The 16,899-nt window shown below is 39.9% G+C and overlaps 1 gene segment (V, D, J or C); it reads right to left on the reverse strand.

The window, feature by feature from the left end:
• Nucleotides 1-708: 708 nt before the first annotated feature.
• LOC105546675 lies at nucleotides 709-4,307 on the reverse strand. The segment is given in 3 exon segments: nucleotides 709-879; nucleotides 3,388-3,692; nucleotides 4,062-4,307. Coding segments are annotated over 3 exon segments (522 nt in total).
• Between the last annotated feature and the right edge of the window lie 12,592 nt (nucleotides 4,308-16,899).

A 16,899-nucleotide genomic window follows, 5' to 3' on the forward strand; every position in this document is an offset into this window, starting at 1 on the left:
ACAGTGGGCACCATGAAGATAGTGGAGAATGAAAAACAGCTGCAATAACTGCTCTGACCCAATTGGGATCCCTTTTGGTCCCACATCACTCAGGCAACTCTCTCTTCCCACCTGCCCCCCAAACTCCCTTCCACCTCCCTCCACTTGCATCCTCCCACTTCCTTCCACTCATGTAATGAGAGGTGCTGATGAGTCACAGGAGAGAGAGCCCTAGATAACCAACAGACTGCAAAACGGACAGTCCCTGCATGTCTGAGCCAGTGTTTGTGCACTGCATTGACTGGCTCCTTGTAGTTTTATCCTCTAGTTGCGAAAGCCTGTAAGGTCTGTGTGATGAGTATTTTCTAACACATCTTAGAAGAACATAATGCAAGACAGAATGAAAAACTAGACATACAGAAACCCCCAAAGTAGGGAGTGGGAAATTACTAGGTATATAGGTCAAGCCTGCTCTGCAGGAGCTCAAGGGATTGTAGCATTCTTATCCCAAACCACAGAATCCTGGGCAAAAATAAGAAGTTGCCTAATCTTAGTGTTACCAGCTTCCCAACCCTGGGCATTCCTCATCTTCCTCAAACTGCCCAGAGGCCCCAGGGTGACTCCCTATAAGTCCCATGGGTGGCTGAGATCTATTTAGAGGCCCAAGAGTATCTCCTTATAAGTCCCATGGGTGGCTGAGATCTATTTAGAGGCCCAAAGGGTATCTCCTTATAAGTCCCGTGGGTGGCTAAGATCTATGTGAAGCATCTTGGGGACAGTGCCTCTGGCCACCAGCATGTGGCCCTGAATCTTCCATGTGCAACTGGCCAGGGAAGTAGACGTATGGACATAGTCATCCTGGCACATCTGCAAAATCAGATGCAAATCCTGGAAGCTCTCCTAGAAAAGAGACAGCCTCATCTGATTAAAGGGGCAAGTTAGTTTCATGAATTCCTGGCAGGAGATGGCACGTCTGAACAGGATCGGCCATCCTAAACTGCTTTCCTTTGTCCCCTGGAATTATAACGACTGTGGATTTCTGAGTCCTAAATGGTATGGAAACAGTTATGGGAATGAACAGCCACGCATGAATAAGAGAAGATAACATGGAGGCTGTTAATTTGTTCTGATGAATTTAGGTGGCTTTCAAGCCTCTCTTTCAATGCTCACCTGTCTGTAGGATGCTCTGTGCAATGATCAGGACTTCTTTTTCTTCAAATTCTCTAAAACTTACAATATTCACACAGACCTGCACATTTCTACACAAACTGACTCTCTTGCTTGCAATGTCATTTTGCTTATATAACTGTTAGCCTCCTAAAGAGCTAAACCTAGCTACAATTTTATGTACTTTGTGAAGTTTTCCAGAATTTTTGCAGCATATCACAGGAAGGGAAAATCTGCCTCAAGTCTCTACTAGCTCTACTTGACTAGTGGTGATTGCCTGAGACATTTCTCTATTAAGAAGGATTCTGAAGCTGCACAACACCCCTACAGAATCAGCATCTGCATAGGCACAGCATAGGGTTCAAGTTTCATGGTTTTGCCATCCAAGCATGTTTAGCATTTTAAATATTAATATTTATTACATGCCTGTAGTTTATGATTTGAAATGTGTTAAATAAGTCTTCCTCTTGGGTAAGTTGTAATGAAAATAATCTTGTAAGTTTAAGGAGAGGAAAATAATACCTGTTGAAAATTAGAGCCTGTAATAGGACTTTATAAACACCATCTTATTTAATACACTTAACAATTCAATGAGGCATGTTTTACAGGAGGGGAAAAACTTGAAAGCTAGTAAGATTAAATAACTAGGTCAAGTTCATAACAACTAGCAAATTTAGACTTAAAAAATCAAGTGATTTGACTAAATCATGCTATGACTATACCCAACACTATCTCAAGTATATATATATATTTTTAATAACCCTCAAAATGGCTCACTGTGTCCAGCACACAGTATCTGCTTAATACATAGCTGATCCTTAAAGCTCAATAGGAACCCTTGGGCATTATTCTGTACATTCTTGATCACTCTGTGTCTACGTCTCAGATTTTCCACTTCAGATTAAATGATACTAGAAATATGCACACGTCTGGATTCATCTAGGTTAAATGATGCCCAGAATAGAGTATTTTAAGACATCTTGTGCCCCCTTGTGGAGGGGAAGGGACATTAGAAAGAAAATCTTTTTAAGAACAAGAACTAGGGAGGAATGGGGATGAGGAAGGAAGCTCAGTTGCCAAGGTAACCATCGAGCCTCTTTCCAGCCATCCACATCAACCCTTTCCTCTCCTTCATTTCCATCCAAGTGATTTCTCTTTTTTAGAGCTCAGCCATTACACACACAGTCCTCTTCTTGCGTATCTCTTGGATCACCATCTGTCTGTCTTTGCTACAAAGGAAGAGCTAGAAGATAGTACAACAGGACAGTTTTTAAAACCTAAAACCTAAAACACCATCAAAATTTCTAAGTGTATGTTTATTTTTATTTTTATTTTTTTTTTGAGATAGAATCTCGCTCTGTCACCCAGGCTAGAGTGCAGTGGCATGATCTTGGCTCACTGCAACTTCCACCTCCCAGGTTCAAGTGATTCTCCTGCCTCAGCCTCCCAAGTAGCTGGGATTACAGACACCTGCCACCACACCCGGTTAATTTTTGTACTTTTAGTAGAGACAGGTTTCACCACGTTGGCCAGTCTGGTCTCGAACTCCTGACCTCAGGTGATCCTCCTGCCTCAGTCTCCCAAAGTGCTGGGATTATAGGCGTGAGCTACCACGTCTGGCCTAAGCGCATGTTTCCTATACTAACAAAACCACACTTCAGCCTCGAATGAGAACAGTCTCCTGAACATCTTGCCTCTTTGCCTTAGTCAAAGCTTCAGGTCTAAGCCTCCCCAGAATTTCTAGTCTCAGCAGAAAGATCAATGACAGGAGACTCTCCAGGTGATGAAATTAACCAATTCAGTAACCTGAGTTGGCATCCTCCCGTTTGTTCACCAGCTCACCTCCTGCCACAGGTATATCCTATTTCTCTCAGCCATATATGCACAAACCCCCTCCCCAGAGCACACATAAGGAATTTGGAAGACGAGAAAATCAGGCAAGGTATAGCACACCTTGAGGGCTGGAGTATGGTAGCCTAAGCCTGGACATCCATACATTGAGAACTTGACTATGTGCAGGCAAATCACAGGTTCTGCACACATACAATTTTTTGTTCTCCCTGAGAACTTTAGTACTAGAGTCTTTTGTAGAATTCTAGCTTCATTCCATTGCTTTCACATTGGCCAGCAGTCAGAAACCTAGTTACAAATATCCTCCACGCAGTCCCTGGGTGAGGGATCCTGGGGACAATGGTTAGGGCTCAGGAGAGGGTGGAGTTTTTGCACAGATGTCTGCCCCACCCAGCTCAGTGTGACACTCCAGGCACAGAGATAGAAGCCAGAGTCACTAAGGAGGAGCTTCTTAGAACTCAGGATGAACTGCCTGTCCTGGGGCCTGGAGGCTGAGAGATTCTGGGGCACCTCAGAGCTGATCTGGCCAACACCAACGGAGTAGAAGAGCAGCTGGAGGCCCCTGCCTGCAGCCTGTCGGTACCAGTATAGGTTGGGGTTTGATGTTCCCTCCACAGTGCACTCCAGAGAGAGCCGGCTGCCCACAGGCTGCACCAGGGTCGCTGGCCATTGATGAATAGTCTGAGATCTGACCCCTGTGGGAAAGATAAAGTGCCATTTACGAAGGAGCACCCCAGCCTGGCTTGCCTTCCCCAGACAGAGGGGCAGCTCAAGCTCTTGCATGGCACAGGCACCAGGAATCCATCATGGGGAGTAGACCGGGGGAGCCAAGGATGCAAAACATCACTGGGCCAGGGAAGACCAACAGAACAAGCTCCTTCCTAGGAGACAGAGAGAACCAAGAATCATCAGATCAGCCCTTAAGGCTGAAGCCCCATATCTGTTCCAGACAATCAGAGGAATAGACTCAGGAGTGTCAAACCAACAGCTCAGACTCTGCATTCACGGGATTGCGGTGAGGGTGAGGATGAGAAAAGAGGCTTGCCGGAGAGGAGGGCACCCACCGAAGAAAGTGCCCAGGAGAAGGGCAAGGGGAGAGCAGAGCATCATCCAAGCCAGCCTTTCCTTCAGCTAGTCTGGGGGACAGACGCCTCCTCTTCTGGGCCAGTGACGTGGTCAGGCCGCTCCCTCTGGGAGATCTGCTGCCAGAGCAGAGGAATCTACCCCTTGAGCTGGGGAGGAAACGAGGCTAGTCTTGTTTTAAGAGTGTGGTGAATCACCCCCAGCCTCCCTGGGAACCAGCTGTACTCTGCACTTGGTATCTTCTTTGCATTTCTGCTGACATCCTGGTATGTAAATATATTTAATGACTCACTGTTTACCTGTAAACTAGAGGTAACTCTCTAGCTCCCCTAGGAGACATCAGAAGCCTGGGAAACCTTCAGAGAAACTGTGATACTGAAAGAAGGATGAAAAAGGATTTTAGTTTATCTGAAATTGGAAACTAGAGCTAGACATGTTACCTGGGAGATGAAAGGATAGGGCTCAAGAGATTCAGGTATTTTGGGGTAATCAAAGCAGAAATGCTCAGTTCTGAGGGCAGGAAGCTTCTATGACAGCCAAACAAGGGATCGTCTGCATAATCTTCATCCCTGGCAGACAGGTTTTGAGACCTGGACAGGCAGAATTAACTCCTGAACTGATCAAAGTTGGAATCTGTCCCACATGCCTCTAACGGCCCAGCTAGATCTAATTTATCCTCTAAATGCAACATGAATAACAGGAAACATCACAGAGCCTTGGAATCATATGGATTTGGGTTCATTTTGCAGCTCTGCTTCTTGCTGGCTTGGGAACTCTCAAGCAAACCCTCATTCTCAATTTTCTTATCTGTAAAATGAAAATAATGATGACGATACCTAAAAATTGTTGAAAGATGCATTTTGCCTGGTGCACTGCAGGCAGGCACTCTTACACACGTTGGCTTTTTTATTTTTTTCTTTTCTTTTCTTGACTCTAGGAAAAGCCTATGTCTGCAGCAAAGATTGGGAGATTTACAGTGGGATGGGGTGGAAGGTGGGGGCTGAAGGGACCACAGAGCCACAAAAAACACAGTCAAGCCACCAATTCATAATAGCTAAGGATTCATAATAGCTAAGCGTGGGAATCTGCTAGGTAGCTGCTAAAACGTCATTCTGCTGAAGTGGGACTTAGGACCTTGAGATGCCTGGAGGACACCAGCACACCCTTGGAAACTCCTCTTCCCTCTGTCTTTGCCATGCTCTGTCCTCTGAAGGATTCATATTCAGAACAATTACTCAGTTTGTGTTGGATGTGGTGCAGTGGTTGGAGACGAGAACCCAGGAAAGAAAGCTGTGAAAGCGGCTGAACAGGGAGAATCAGCCTTAAGCAAATAAAGCATCTGTAACACTTTCCCATTTCATCAGGGCCTAGTGATGTCATATGTTTGTTGTTGTTGCTGATGCTACAGTAACACAATTCCAAGTTAATGTTGGGGTTCTTGCTCCTGACAGTTTCGGCTGTAGCACATTTTTTTGTTTGCATTTGAATACACCATATGCATAGGGGAATGTTTTGTTTTTTCTCTTTTCTAAATGGAATTAATCCTCTTATAACATTTATTTAAATGATAAATCAAGTGGTAAATATAGTTCGCTTGCAGTGAACATTTGGAACATATGATGAAAAATAGCTATAGCCAACGCAAGAGCAGTTTTCATTGGCTGTTCTACAGTTGTTCAATCTCAGTTTTTAATAAATCTGGTAATATAATATCTGTGCATATTAGGATTGCAGGGAGTGAGGCCAAAATAAATATGTGCACACATAACCTGTTCCTTTCTTTCCATTTCTTTTCTCTTTCCTCTTTGCCTTTGAAATTTTTATTTAGTCCTGAGTGGGGATGGGGGGGAGAGAAAGTGGACAGGGGGTGGAGAGAAAGTGGACAGAGGGTGGTGGGAGATACAGGGAGAAAGAACGAGAATTGCTTTTGCTCTCAAGGGTACCACATCATGTTTTCCTTTGGCTGGCAGTCTTTTAACACCAGCATATCGCATGAGACCTGACTTCACTCATCAGCTGCATCGGCTCAGTGTCATTACCACGTGTAGAGAGCAATGTAATCCTCCTTCTTAGAGATGTTGCAGCAGATTGGAGGGTGCAGAGATGTATCAGTCAGATCAGAGTAACCAGCTGGCTCCTGGCTCCTGATCATTGTCACAGCTCAGTAGCTGGAAGCTCCTTCCATATGGCTGATGCCTTTAAAAAAAATCTCCTCAGTCTCCATCCCCATCTGCAATACTGTTCAGTTATTCAATCACTTAAGTCATTCATGTATTGAAAAGGGGATGGGGCTGTGATCCCTCTGCTCTGTGGCAGTACATCTACAAATGGGAGAGGCCTGGCCGCACATCTGGCCTGGGTCTGGAGGTGTCCTACGGAATTGAAAGCTGGCTGGAGCTGTCATCTTAACATGTTCTGGTCATCTTAACGTGTCCACCTCTCTGGCAAGCCTCTTTTCAAATCTTTTTGTTACCATCTTTGGCTTTTTCCCTCCATACTAGATTCTTAATGAATCACTGCCAACAAGAGAAAGCTTTATACATGAAGAAAATGGCAATAAGAATGAAATCATCTTTTTAATTTTAAAACTAGTATATATTCCTATATAATAGGAATGGAGGATACTTGCAAAGCCTATTTGTTCCTCTACAGAAGAGTTTAAAATTACCTGGGCTAATGGAAAGAAGGGAGAGTCAGCCAGTGAGATGCTCCTGAATGCCCTGAATTGTGACTTACCTCTTCTTATCCACATCCTGATCAAGGAAAGGGATGAGAGAGAAGTGGAGAGAGAAGAAATGGAAATTCAAAAGTTTTGACGGCAGAGGAAAATTGTGCTTATTTCCAGAATGAGATGAACAAGGTCCTGGGTCCCTACATGTCATACTGGCTAGAGACTGGTAAGTAGAAATGACTTGTGGTCAGCAGAATAATGGCTCCCAAGGATGTCCACATTCTAATCCCCAGAATCTGTGCATGTGTTAGATTACATGGCAAAGGGGAATTAAGGTTGAAGATGGAATTAAGGTTTCTAATTGGATGTCCTTAAAACAGGGAGAGTAGTCAGAATTATCCAGGTGTGCCCCATACAATCATAAGGGTCCTTCAACATGGAAGAAGGAAGCAGAAGAGAGTCAAAGAAAGAGATGTGGACATGGAAGCAGGTAAGAAATGCCATGCTGCTGGCCCTGGAGGTAGAAGGGGGCATGAGCTAAGGAATGAAGGTGGCCTCTAGAAGCTAGAAAAGGAAAGGAAATGGGTTATCTTCTAGAGCCCTCAGGGAAGAATGCAGCCTAGCTGACATCTTGATTTTAACTTGGTGAAACCTGTGTCAGACTTTAGAGTTATAGAACTGTAAGATAATAAGTTTGTGTTATTTTAAGGCACTAAGTCTGTAGTAATTTATTGGAGCAGCAGTGGAAAAAATACATGGCTCTAGAATGTGTCTGAACAGAGGGACCTGAGGTAGTCTCCAACAATCCCCAAAGATCTCAGGATAGATCAGGAATAGCCATTTTCTCATTCAAAGGAAAATGGATTAACTGAGAGAAGCCATCAAGCCTGAAGAGGCATCGTGTTTGAAACGTGTAAGGCACAATGTACCCGCTGTGGATCAACACAACCTCAAGGACAGACAGACACACCGAGGGTCAGCAGATATCAGTGGGGACAAGTGTTGATGACCATGCAAATGAGAGTCATGAAGGAAAGTTAAATGATGACCAAAGACTAAGTACCTTCCCCACAATACTTTGATAAGTGCTTTTAATGCGCCCTGGAATTTAGACACCACCCGGGGAGAAAAGCATGAATTGTCTGAGAAATCCCTGAATTAATCATGTATACCCCAGTGCAACAGGGATCTAGATATAGAATAATTTTAATTGTAGAAAACAAAATTATATTTTACCCACCCCTATTTGATGCCCATGAATTTCACATCTAGCTTACATGCACATAAAATTCAAGCTTAGATAGGTGGAAAACAGAAAATTAAGAAGTAATATTTGCCTTCTAATAACTTATCTATTGGAGGAAGTAAAAGATAGAAAAGTAGTTCAGATGGCAAATACTAAAAGAGTTAGGAACTTCTGCTTCCACTTATGATGAAGGAACTTCTCAATCTGTCCACTGTGTAATATTCCTTGAGCTGCTGTAATAAAGTACCACAAACTGGGTGACTTAAAACAACAGAATTTATTGTCTCATGGTTCTGGAGCCTAGAAGTCTAAAATCAAGGTATCAACAGAGCTATGCTCCCTCTGAAACCTGGAAGGAAATTCTTCCTTGCCTATTCCTAGTTTCTGGTGATTTGCTGGCAATTTTTGACATTCCTTAGCTTGCAGCTACATAACTTTAAACTGTCTTTGGCATTACATGGCATTTTCCCTGCGTGTTTCTGTCTTCCCACAGCTGTCGTCTTACAAGCACATCAGTCATATTAGGAGTCCACAGCACTCCAGTATGACCTCATCTTAACTAGTCACACTCGCAATGACCCTATTTTCAAACAGAGTCACATTGTGAGGTACTGAGGGTTGGGATGTCAACATATCTTTTACTGGGGTGGTGGGGGGGTGGCAGGTATAATTCAATCCATTATCCCCTCCAATAATAAACACCTAGAAAACTGGGCAATATACATGAGATAATTGTTTTCTAACATTGGACAATAGATGGCACAAGACTGTGACCCATAAGAGAAAGGAAACAAACGAGCTGCATGCTATGATCATTTCTGTTTTCTACCCAGAATTTCCTGGGTTGCTGTGCACACAAGAGGGACCCAAGCAGAGCACGGCACCCTGAAATTCTTACCGAGCTGCGGACACAGCTCAGAGAAGAGGAGGCCATGCACGGAAAGAGCCCCACAATTTTCATGCAGTCTCATTGAGTCTTTGGGTAAATACTAAGCTGGCATCCATTGGGTGAAACTCCACAGGGGCAGGCAAAGAATAAATACTGGGGAATTAACAACTGCTGGTGAACTACAGTATGAATAATTACTAGATCTTGGTCAAGGCCGAGAGAGAGACAGCTCTGAGCAATCAGAATAGCTTTGTTGAATACCTGGAATATTTAACAGGTATCCCAGGAAGCCCATAACTTAGAGTAGGACTCAAATGACATAGAATAAGTCTACCATCCATTAACCCTAACAAAGCTTAGAAGAGCCCTTGAAAGGAAAAGCAGACAAGTTGACCTACAAGCAAGTCAACTGCCCACTAGAATAAAGCTCAACACTCTTTGAGAGAAGAAAACAAAATTCAGACAATAACAAAGTGACATTCATAATGTTGAGCATCCAGTGAGAAATTATGGGATATACTTAGAAGCTGGAAAATGTGTCTATACTAAGTAGTAATATTAGGCAATTGAAATCAACCCAGAAATGACAGAGATGGTGAATCAAAATAATGGGACTTATAAATAGCTATTATATTAAAATGGCTATTATTAAATATGTTCAAGGATTTATAGTAAAACACAACATAATGAAGAAAGAAAGAGAAACTATAAAAAAGCTAAGTAGAACTTCTAGATCTGAAAAATATCTGAAATGAAAATTTTGCTAGATAAGCTTAAATTGGAGTAGACACTATGGGATAAATGTCTATGCACATGAAATCAGGACAACAGAAACTCAAAACGAGAGAGGGGGAAATAAAGCTAAACAACTACAAAAACTGAAAGAGGTCTCGGGGAACTCTCAAACAATATCAAGTCACCTAGCACACATATCACTGGAGTCTTCAATATAAAGGAGAGAAAGTGGTGGCAGAAAACAATTATTTTTAAAATAGTGGCCAAAATGTTTCATACATGATAAATAATATCCACCTATATATCCAGGAAGCTTAGCAAAACCCAAACAGAATAAGCCCATACAAGTTTGTTTATGAAAGAGATTACTTACAGGTACGAGGCTCAGTGTAACTTTCACATAAGAGACGGACTCTGAGATGGTCCTTGAGAAGGCATAGGGTTTTAGACTGATAAAAATGACATTAAAAGGCAAGAAAGGATGAATGGTGCAGAAATGACCAAAGGTACAGAGGCTGAAAGTACAGGACATCAGTGAAGAGTAGTAAGAAGGACGAACCTAAAGGGAGAGGAAGAGAATGCATGAAGATAGGTTACAATAAAATTTCCTAAAGCTTAACATGTCCGTGTCTGAGGGAATTCTATGATGGAGTAACAGAGGCTGAATTTACCCTCAAACCTGAAACAATTAAAATGCATGAAATATATGAAACACTGGACAACAGATGGCTCAAGACCGTGATCCTTGAGAGAAGTGAAATGAATAAAGTGAACTCTGTGATGGCCCCAGTTTATAGCCTTTTTCAGGCAGTATTACAGGGAGGAGAAGCCCAAACAGCATCTCGCAGGCTGTCTGAGTTAAGGAGACTTGTATTCAGGGTTTGAGGAGGCCGAAATGGCTAAAATTCCAGGGAAGAGACCCAGGGAGGAGAAAGCGGTAGGTGGGAAGAGCTCTGGAATGTGCATCGGACTCCCAGTGACTCTTCAACTGCTCTGACCAGTGCATACAAGAAAACAACCTGAGGCCAGGGAAAGACCACTTGATGGATCAAGCAGAACCATCTCAAAGTCCACAAGGTACCAGGAACAGATGGTGTTTCCATCAACCAGCGTGGGAGACCTCCTAACACAGAGGGCATTGAGGAGAATTCGCAGAAGCGGATCACCCCAGTACGGAGGGCAGGAGGGCAAATTTGCTGTACACTAAAGGTTGTCCTAGATACAACTTACAAAGCTTCAAGACAAGACTCAGAAATATCAAATTGTTTCTATGTAATCTATCTGCACCACAAAATAAAGTCCCAGATTTCTTTAAGGGATACAAATACTCCAGTAGCTAGAAACATCAAATTCAAATATCTGATACCCGATTTTAAAAAGTCATATATGCAAAGAAACAGAAAAATATGGGTCATAAGGAGGAGAAAAACACTCAACAGAAACAGATCCAGAAATGATATACATGATGGAGTTAGCAGACAAGGCTATTAAATATATATTCAATATGTTCGGCAGGATAGAAGAGAGTCTACCTATGTTAAGAAGAGACATGGAAAATTTGAAAAAGACTGAAATAAAACTACTTCCAATGCAAAATACAATGAATGTGATTTTATAATATACTGGATGGGATTAACAGCAGATTAGGTATCTCAGATCGAACTTAAAGATGAGGTAATAGAAATCATCTAGGATGAAAACAGAAAGAAACTGACTTTTAAAAAGTGAGCAGAGCATCAGTGAGCTATAGAACAGCATTAAGTAGCCTAATATCGAGAGTCCTATGAAACTGGAGGACTAATGCAGAAAAAAGAAATTGAATAACTAATAGCTGAAGCAGTTTTGAATTTAATGAAAAGGAACAGCCACAGATTGAAGAAGTTTCATGAACTCCAAGCACAAGTAACATGAAGAACACTTTAACAAGATACTTTATTGCTGGATTGCTTAAAACTAATAAAGAAAAATCTTGAAAAGCAGCCAGAGAATAAAAGACACACTATGTACAAATGAACACAGTTAAGAATGACTGCAGTCATCTCACTAGAAACAATTCAGGCAAAAGAGTGTGAAGAAACATCTTTAAATTATTTAAAGAAAAAAATCCTGTTAACCTAGTACTCTAGATCCAGTGAAAATATCTTTCAAAAACATTGGCACAATAAACTTCTCAGACATACAAAAACTAAAATAATTCTTCGCCAGGAGACACATACACTACAAGAAATGTTAAAGGATGTCTTTCAGACAAAATGAAAAAAAGTCCAGATGGAATTGGTAAGCCAGCTCCCTGTGAGGGATAAAAAGGAAAAAAGGGCCGGGCGCGGTGGCTCAAGCCTGTAATCCCAGCACTTTGGGAGACCGAGACGGGCGGATCACGAGGTCAGGAGATCGAGACCATCCTGGCTAACACGGTGAAACCCTGTCTCTACTAAAAAATACAAAAAACTAGCCGGGCGCGGTGGCGGGCGCCTGTAGTCCCAGCTACTCGGGAGGCTGAGGCAGGAGAATGGCGTGAACCCGGGAGGCGGAGCTTGCAGTGAGCTGAGATCCGGCCACTGCGCTCCAGCCTGGGCGGCAGAGCGAGACTCCGTCTCAAAAAAAAAAAAAAAAAAAAAGGAAAAAAGGGAAAAGCCTGGATTTATAGCATTTTGACCAATTTTATGAATATAAACATTCCCACCATGGCCACATTCAAACAAACAACGATTTTTAATAACTGGTTCACAAAATTTCTGAGTATCTAACAACTGGGTCCTATGAGCTGATACAAACCAACTACAGACTATTACAGATAGAATATCATTAGTAAATATGTAATAAATATAAAAAACAGTATTTGCGTTATTTTAAAAATCTCTTTTAAAATAATTGACTTTCTATTTCCAGCGAAAACAAAGTAAGGGACAAAATATATAAAGCACTAGTTTTCAAGACATTAGACATCAGGCAAGGAAGGACAAGAAAAAATGAAGTAAGTTTTATAATAACCCAAGCTTACCACCTTGAGACAATTTCCAGGCCATGGCACACAGAGGGGAAATCCAGGGGGAAACCATCAAACTCCTCCAGTCAAGGAGACACAACTGAGAGGAGAATAAGGCAAGTAGAGTTCACAGGGCTGAGGACAGCAGAGGAGAGAGATGGGCAGAGAGAATTTGTGAGGTCTTCAGAGGGCCCACCCTCAGTATTCACAGGGTATTAACAAGACTATGAGTGTGAGAAAAGCATCTGAGATTGGGAAAATAACCATACAAAGGATTAAAGAGAACAGTAACTGAATTTCCTGTAGGGCCAGGAATAGGGTATAATTTCACCAGCCAAACTCAAAAACATTAAAATTCATGGGGCATTGGGACAAGAGTGTTTTGTGTCAGAAGGGTTTTGGCTCACAAGTGGAGAATAATGATCTCTAAACTAAACGCTGCTCTGCTGTCATCTAATAAATGATTAAAACTAGGTACAAAAGAATCAGATTATTTCAAAAAATGTAACTGTATTCTAAAACAGAGCTCAAAAATATTTATAGAAAAATAAAAAGTCCAATACAATTAAAACTCAATGTATGGAATAAAATAAGAAAATTACCAGGCATACAAAAAAAAAGCAGAAAAATGCAATGTATAATGAAAGGAAAAACTGGAACAGATGTTAGTAAAAAAAAGATAATTTAATTTAAAAATAAAAAAGTTAAGCTAGAGATGTTAAGTAGACATAGAAGATAATTTTAAAAGCCCCAAATCCAACTTCTGGAGATGAAAATGACAATATCTGACATTAAAAATACACTGAATTAAATTAATGATAGATTAGACAATGTAGAAGAAAATACTAGTAAGCTAGGAAGATATAGCAACAAAGGCAAACCAAAAATGGAGGATAGAGGAAATAAAATAATTTTTGAAAGGAAACAGACAATTAACTGTTACAGGACAACTTCAAGTAAACTAACATAACTGGTTTTAAAAGAAGAGAAGCAAGATGGGAAGAAAGAAAAAATTATTAGAAGAAATCATGACTGAAAAGTTTCTAAATTCAATAAAACTCGAACCTCACATATCCAAGAAGCTTGACAAAACTCAAGCACACATACACAAAATGTACCAAAGAATATCATAATCAGATTTCTGAAAATTAGTGTTAAAGAGAAAAATCTTAAAAGCAGCCACAGGATAAAAACATGTTTTGTACAGTAGAATAAGATAAAGATGACAGAAGATTTCTTGGTGAAAATACAGCAAGTGAGAACACAGTAAAGCAACATCTTTAAAATACTGAAAGAAAAATACTGTCTTTTTGATAATGACCAGCCTAACAAATGTGAGGTAATATTTTATTGTGGTTTTGATTTTCATTTTCTCTAATGATTACTGATGTTGAATACCTTCTCATATCCCTGTTGGCCATTTGAGTTTCTACTTTAGAAAAATGTTGAATAGGCTGGGCCGGTGGCTCAAGCCTGTAATCCCAGCACTTTGGGAGGCCAAGACGGGCGGATCACGAGGTCAGGAGATGGAGACCATCCTGGCTAATACGGTGAAACCCCGTCTCTACTAAAAATAGAAAAAACTAGCCGGGCGAGGTGGCGGGCGCCTGTAGTCCCAGCTACTCGGGAGGCTGAGGCAGGAGAATGGCGGAAACCCGGGAGGCGGAGCTTGCAGTGAGCTGAGATCCGGCCACTGAACTCCAGCCTGGGCGACAGAGCGAGACTCCGTCTCAAAAAAAAAAAAGAAAAAAAGAAAAAAGAAAAATGTTGAATAATCAAAAAGGATGATTAGTGATGTTCAGCACCTTTTCATATACCTGATTATCTTCTTTGGAAAAGTGAAGAAATGAAAACACATATATTCTTTGGAAACAGGCTCTTTGCCTTTTTTTTAAAATGGATATTAACCCTTTATCAGACATCTGGTTTACAAAATTTTCTCCCATTTCATGGTTTGCTTTTTCATTTTGTTGATTGTTACTTTTGTCATGAAGAAGCTTTTTTAGTTTGATGTATTACCATTTGTTTATTTTTACTTTTGTTATCTGTTCTTTTGTTGTTACATCAAAAAAATTGCTAAGACCAGTGTCATGAAGCTTTTTTTAATGTTTTCTTCTAAAAGTTTTGCAGTTTCAGATCTTACATTTAAATATTTAATACATTTAAAGTCGATTTTTTGTCTATGGTGTAATATAAGGGTTCAGTTTTATTTTATTTTTTTGGATATGAATATTCAATTTCCCCAGTACCAATTATATATTGAAGAGGCTACCCTTTCCCCATTGTGTACTCTTGGTGCTTTTGTCACGCATACATATACGCTTGTTGACCATATATGTGTGGGTTTATTTCTGGGCTTTCTGTTTGGTTCCTTTATTCTATATGTCTGATTTTAAGCCAATACCATACTGTTTTGATTACTATAGCTTTGTAATATAACTTCAGACTGGAAAATGTGATGCCCTCAGCTTTCTTCTTTCTTCTTAATATTGCTTTAGCTATCTAAAGCAATATTTAATCTGTGAAAATGCCACTGGAAATTTCGAAGAGATTGCATTCAATCTGTAGATGACTTTGGGTGGTGTGGACATTTTCACAATATTGACCCTTCCGATCTATGAACATAGGATAGATTTCCATGTATTTGTATCTTCTTCAATTTCTTTCATCAATGTTTTACAGTTTTTAGTGTACAGATCTTTTACCTCCTTGGTTAAATTTATTCTAAGGTGTTTTATTCCTTTTGATGTTTGTAAATAGGATCATTTTCTAAGTTTCTCTTTTACATAGTTTATTGTTAGTGTACATAAATGGAATTGATTTTTGTATGTTGATTTTGTATTTTGCAACTTTAATAAATTTGTTTATTAGTTCTAATAGGTTTTTGCTAGAGTCTTTAGGGTTTTATATAATTTAAGATCATATCATCTACAAACAGAGATAGTTTTACTTTTGTTCTAATTTAGACACCTTTTATTTCTTTCTCTTTAACAATTGCTCTAACTAGGAATTCCAGTACTATGTAGAATAAAAGTAACAAGGTGGCATATTTGTCTTGATCTTGATCTTAGAGAAAAGGCTTTCAACTTGTTACAATAAATATACTACATTTATTGTGTTAAAGTATATTTCTTTTATACCCAATTTGTTGAGAGCTTTTGTCATGAAAAGATGTTGAATATTGTCAAATGCTTTTTCTGCATCCATTGAGATGATTATATGGTTTTTGTTCTTCACTATGTTAATATGGTGTATTGTATTTTTTGATTTGTATATGTTGAACCATGCTTGCATCCCAGTGATAAATCCCACTTGATCATAATGTATGATCATTTTAATGTGATGTCAAATTCAGTTTGCTGGTATTGTATTGAGAATTTTAACAACTATATTCATCAGAAATATTGTCCTGTAATTTTCTTTTCTTGTAGTATCCCTGTCTGGTTTTGGTATCAGGTAATTCTGGCTTCACAAAATGAGTTTAAAAGGACTCCCTCTCCTCCAATATTTTGGAAACATTTAAGAACGATTAGCATAAGTTCTTCTTTAAATGTTTGATAGAATCCAGCAGTGAAGCCATCAGGTCCTTGGCTATTATTTGATGGGAAAAATTTTATTATGAATTTAATCTCCTCAATCATTGATGTGTTCAGATTTTTTTCTTCATGATTCAGTCTTAGTAGGTTGTCTGTGTCTATTATCAACTTCTTCTAGGTTATCCAATTTGTTGGTGTATAACTGTTCATAGTAGTTTCACAATTCTTTGTATTTCTGTGCTATCAGTTGTAATGTCTTCTCTTTCATTTTGGATTTTAATATAAAAAAGAATCAAGTAGTACAAGTTACATTATCTCTCTCCAGTGGGATTATATTAGAAATTAATAGTAGAAAAATCTGGAAAATCTCCAAATACTTGGAAACTAAATACATGTATATAAACTACCTATGGGTCAAAGAATAAATCGAAGGAGGAATTATAGAGTATTTTGTAGTAAATAAGGATAAAAATGCAATATATCAAAAATTTTTGAAATGTAGCTAATTCAGTACACAGAGGAGAACTTACAGCACTAAAATACTTACATTAGTGTACAGTAAAGGATTAACTTTGCCCCAAGAAAATTTTGGTCCTCCCTTTTCCCCAGGTTTTGGATCATAACTTTTAAACCCTTGGAATGCCCTGCCTGATTAAAATAACTTTGTTTATCTGGGGGGTTTTGGACCATACCAGACAGTCTATGCTAACAATGATTTATGGTAGGGACCTTAGGCTACACAGTGTATTAATGCAT

The sequence above is a fragment of the Mandrillus leucophaeus genome, unplaced genomic scaffold, assembly GCF_000951045.1.
Source record: "Mandrillus leucophaeus isolate KB7577 unplaced genomic scaffold, Mleu.le_1.0 Scaffold365, whole genome shotgun sequence".
Taxonomy (NCBI): domain Eukaryota; kingdom Metazoa; phylum Chordata; class Mammalia; order Primates; family Cercopithecidae; genus Mandrillus; species Mandrillus leucophaeus.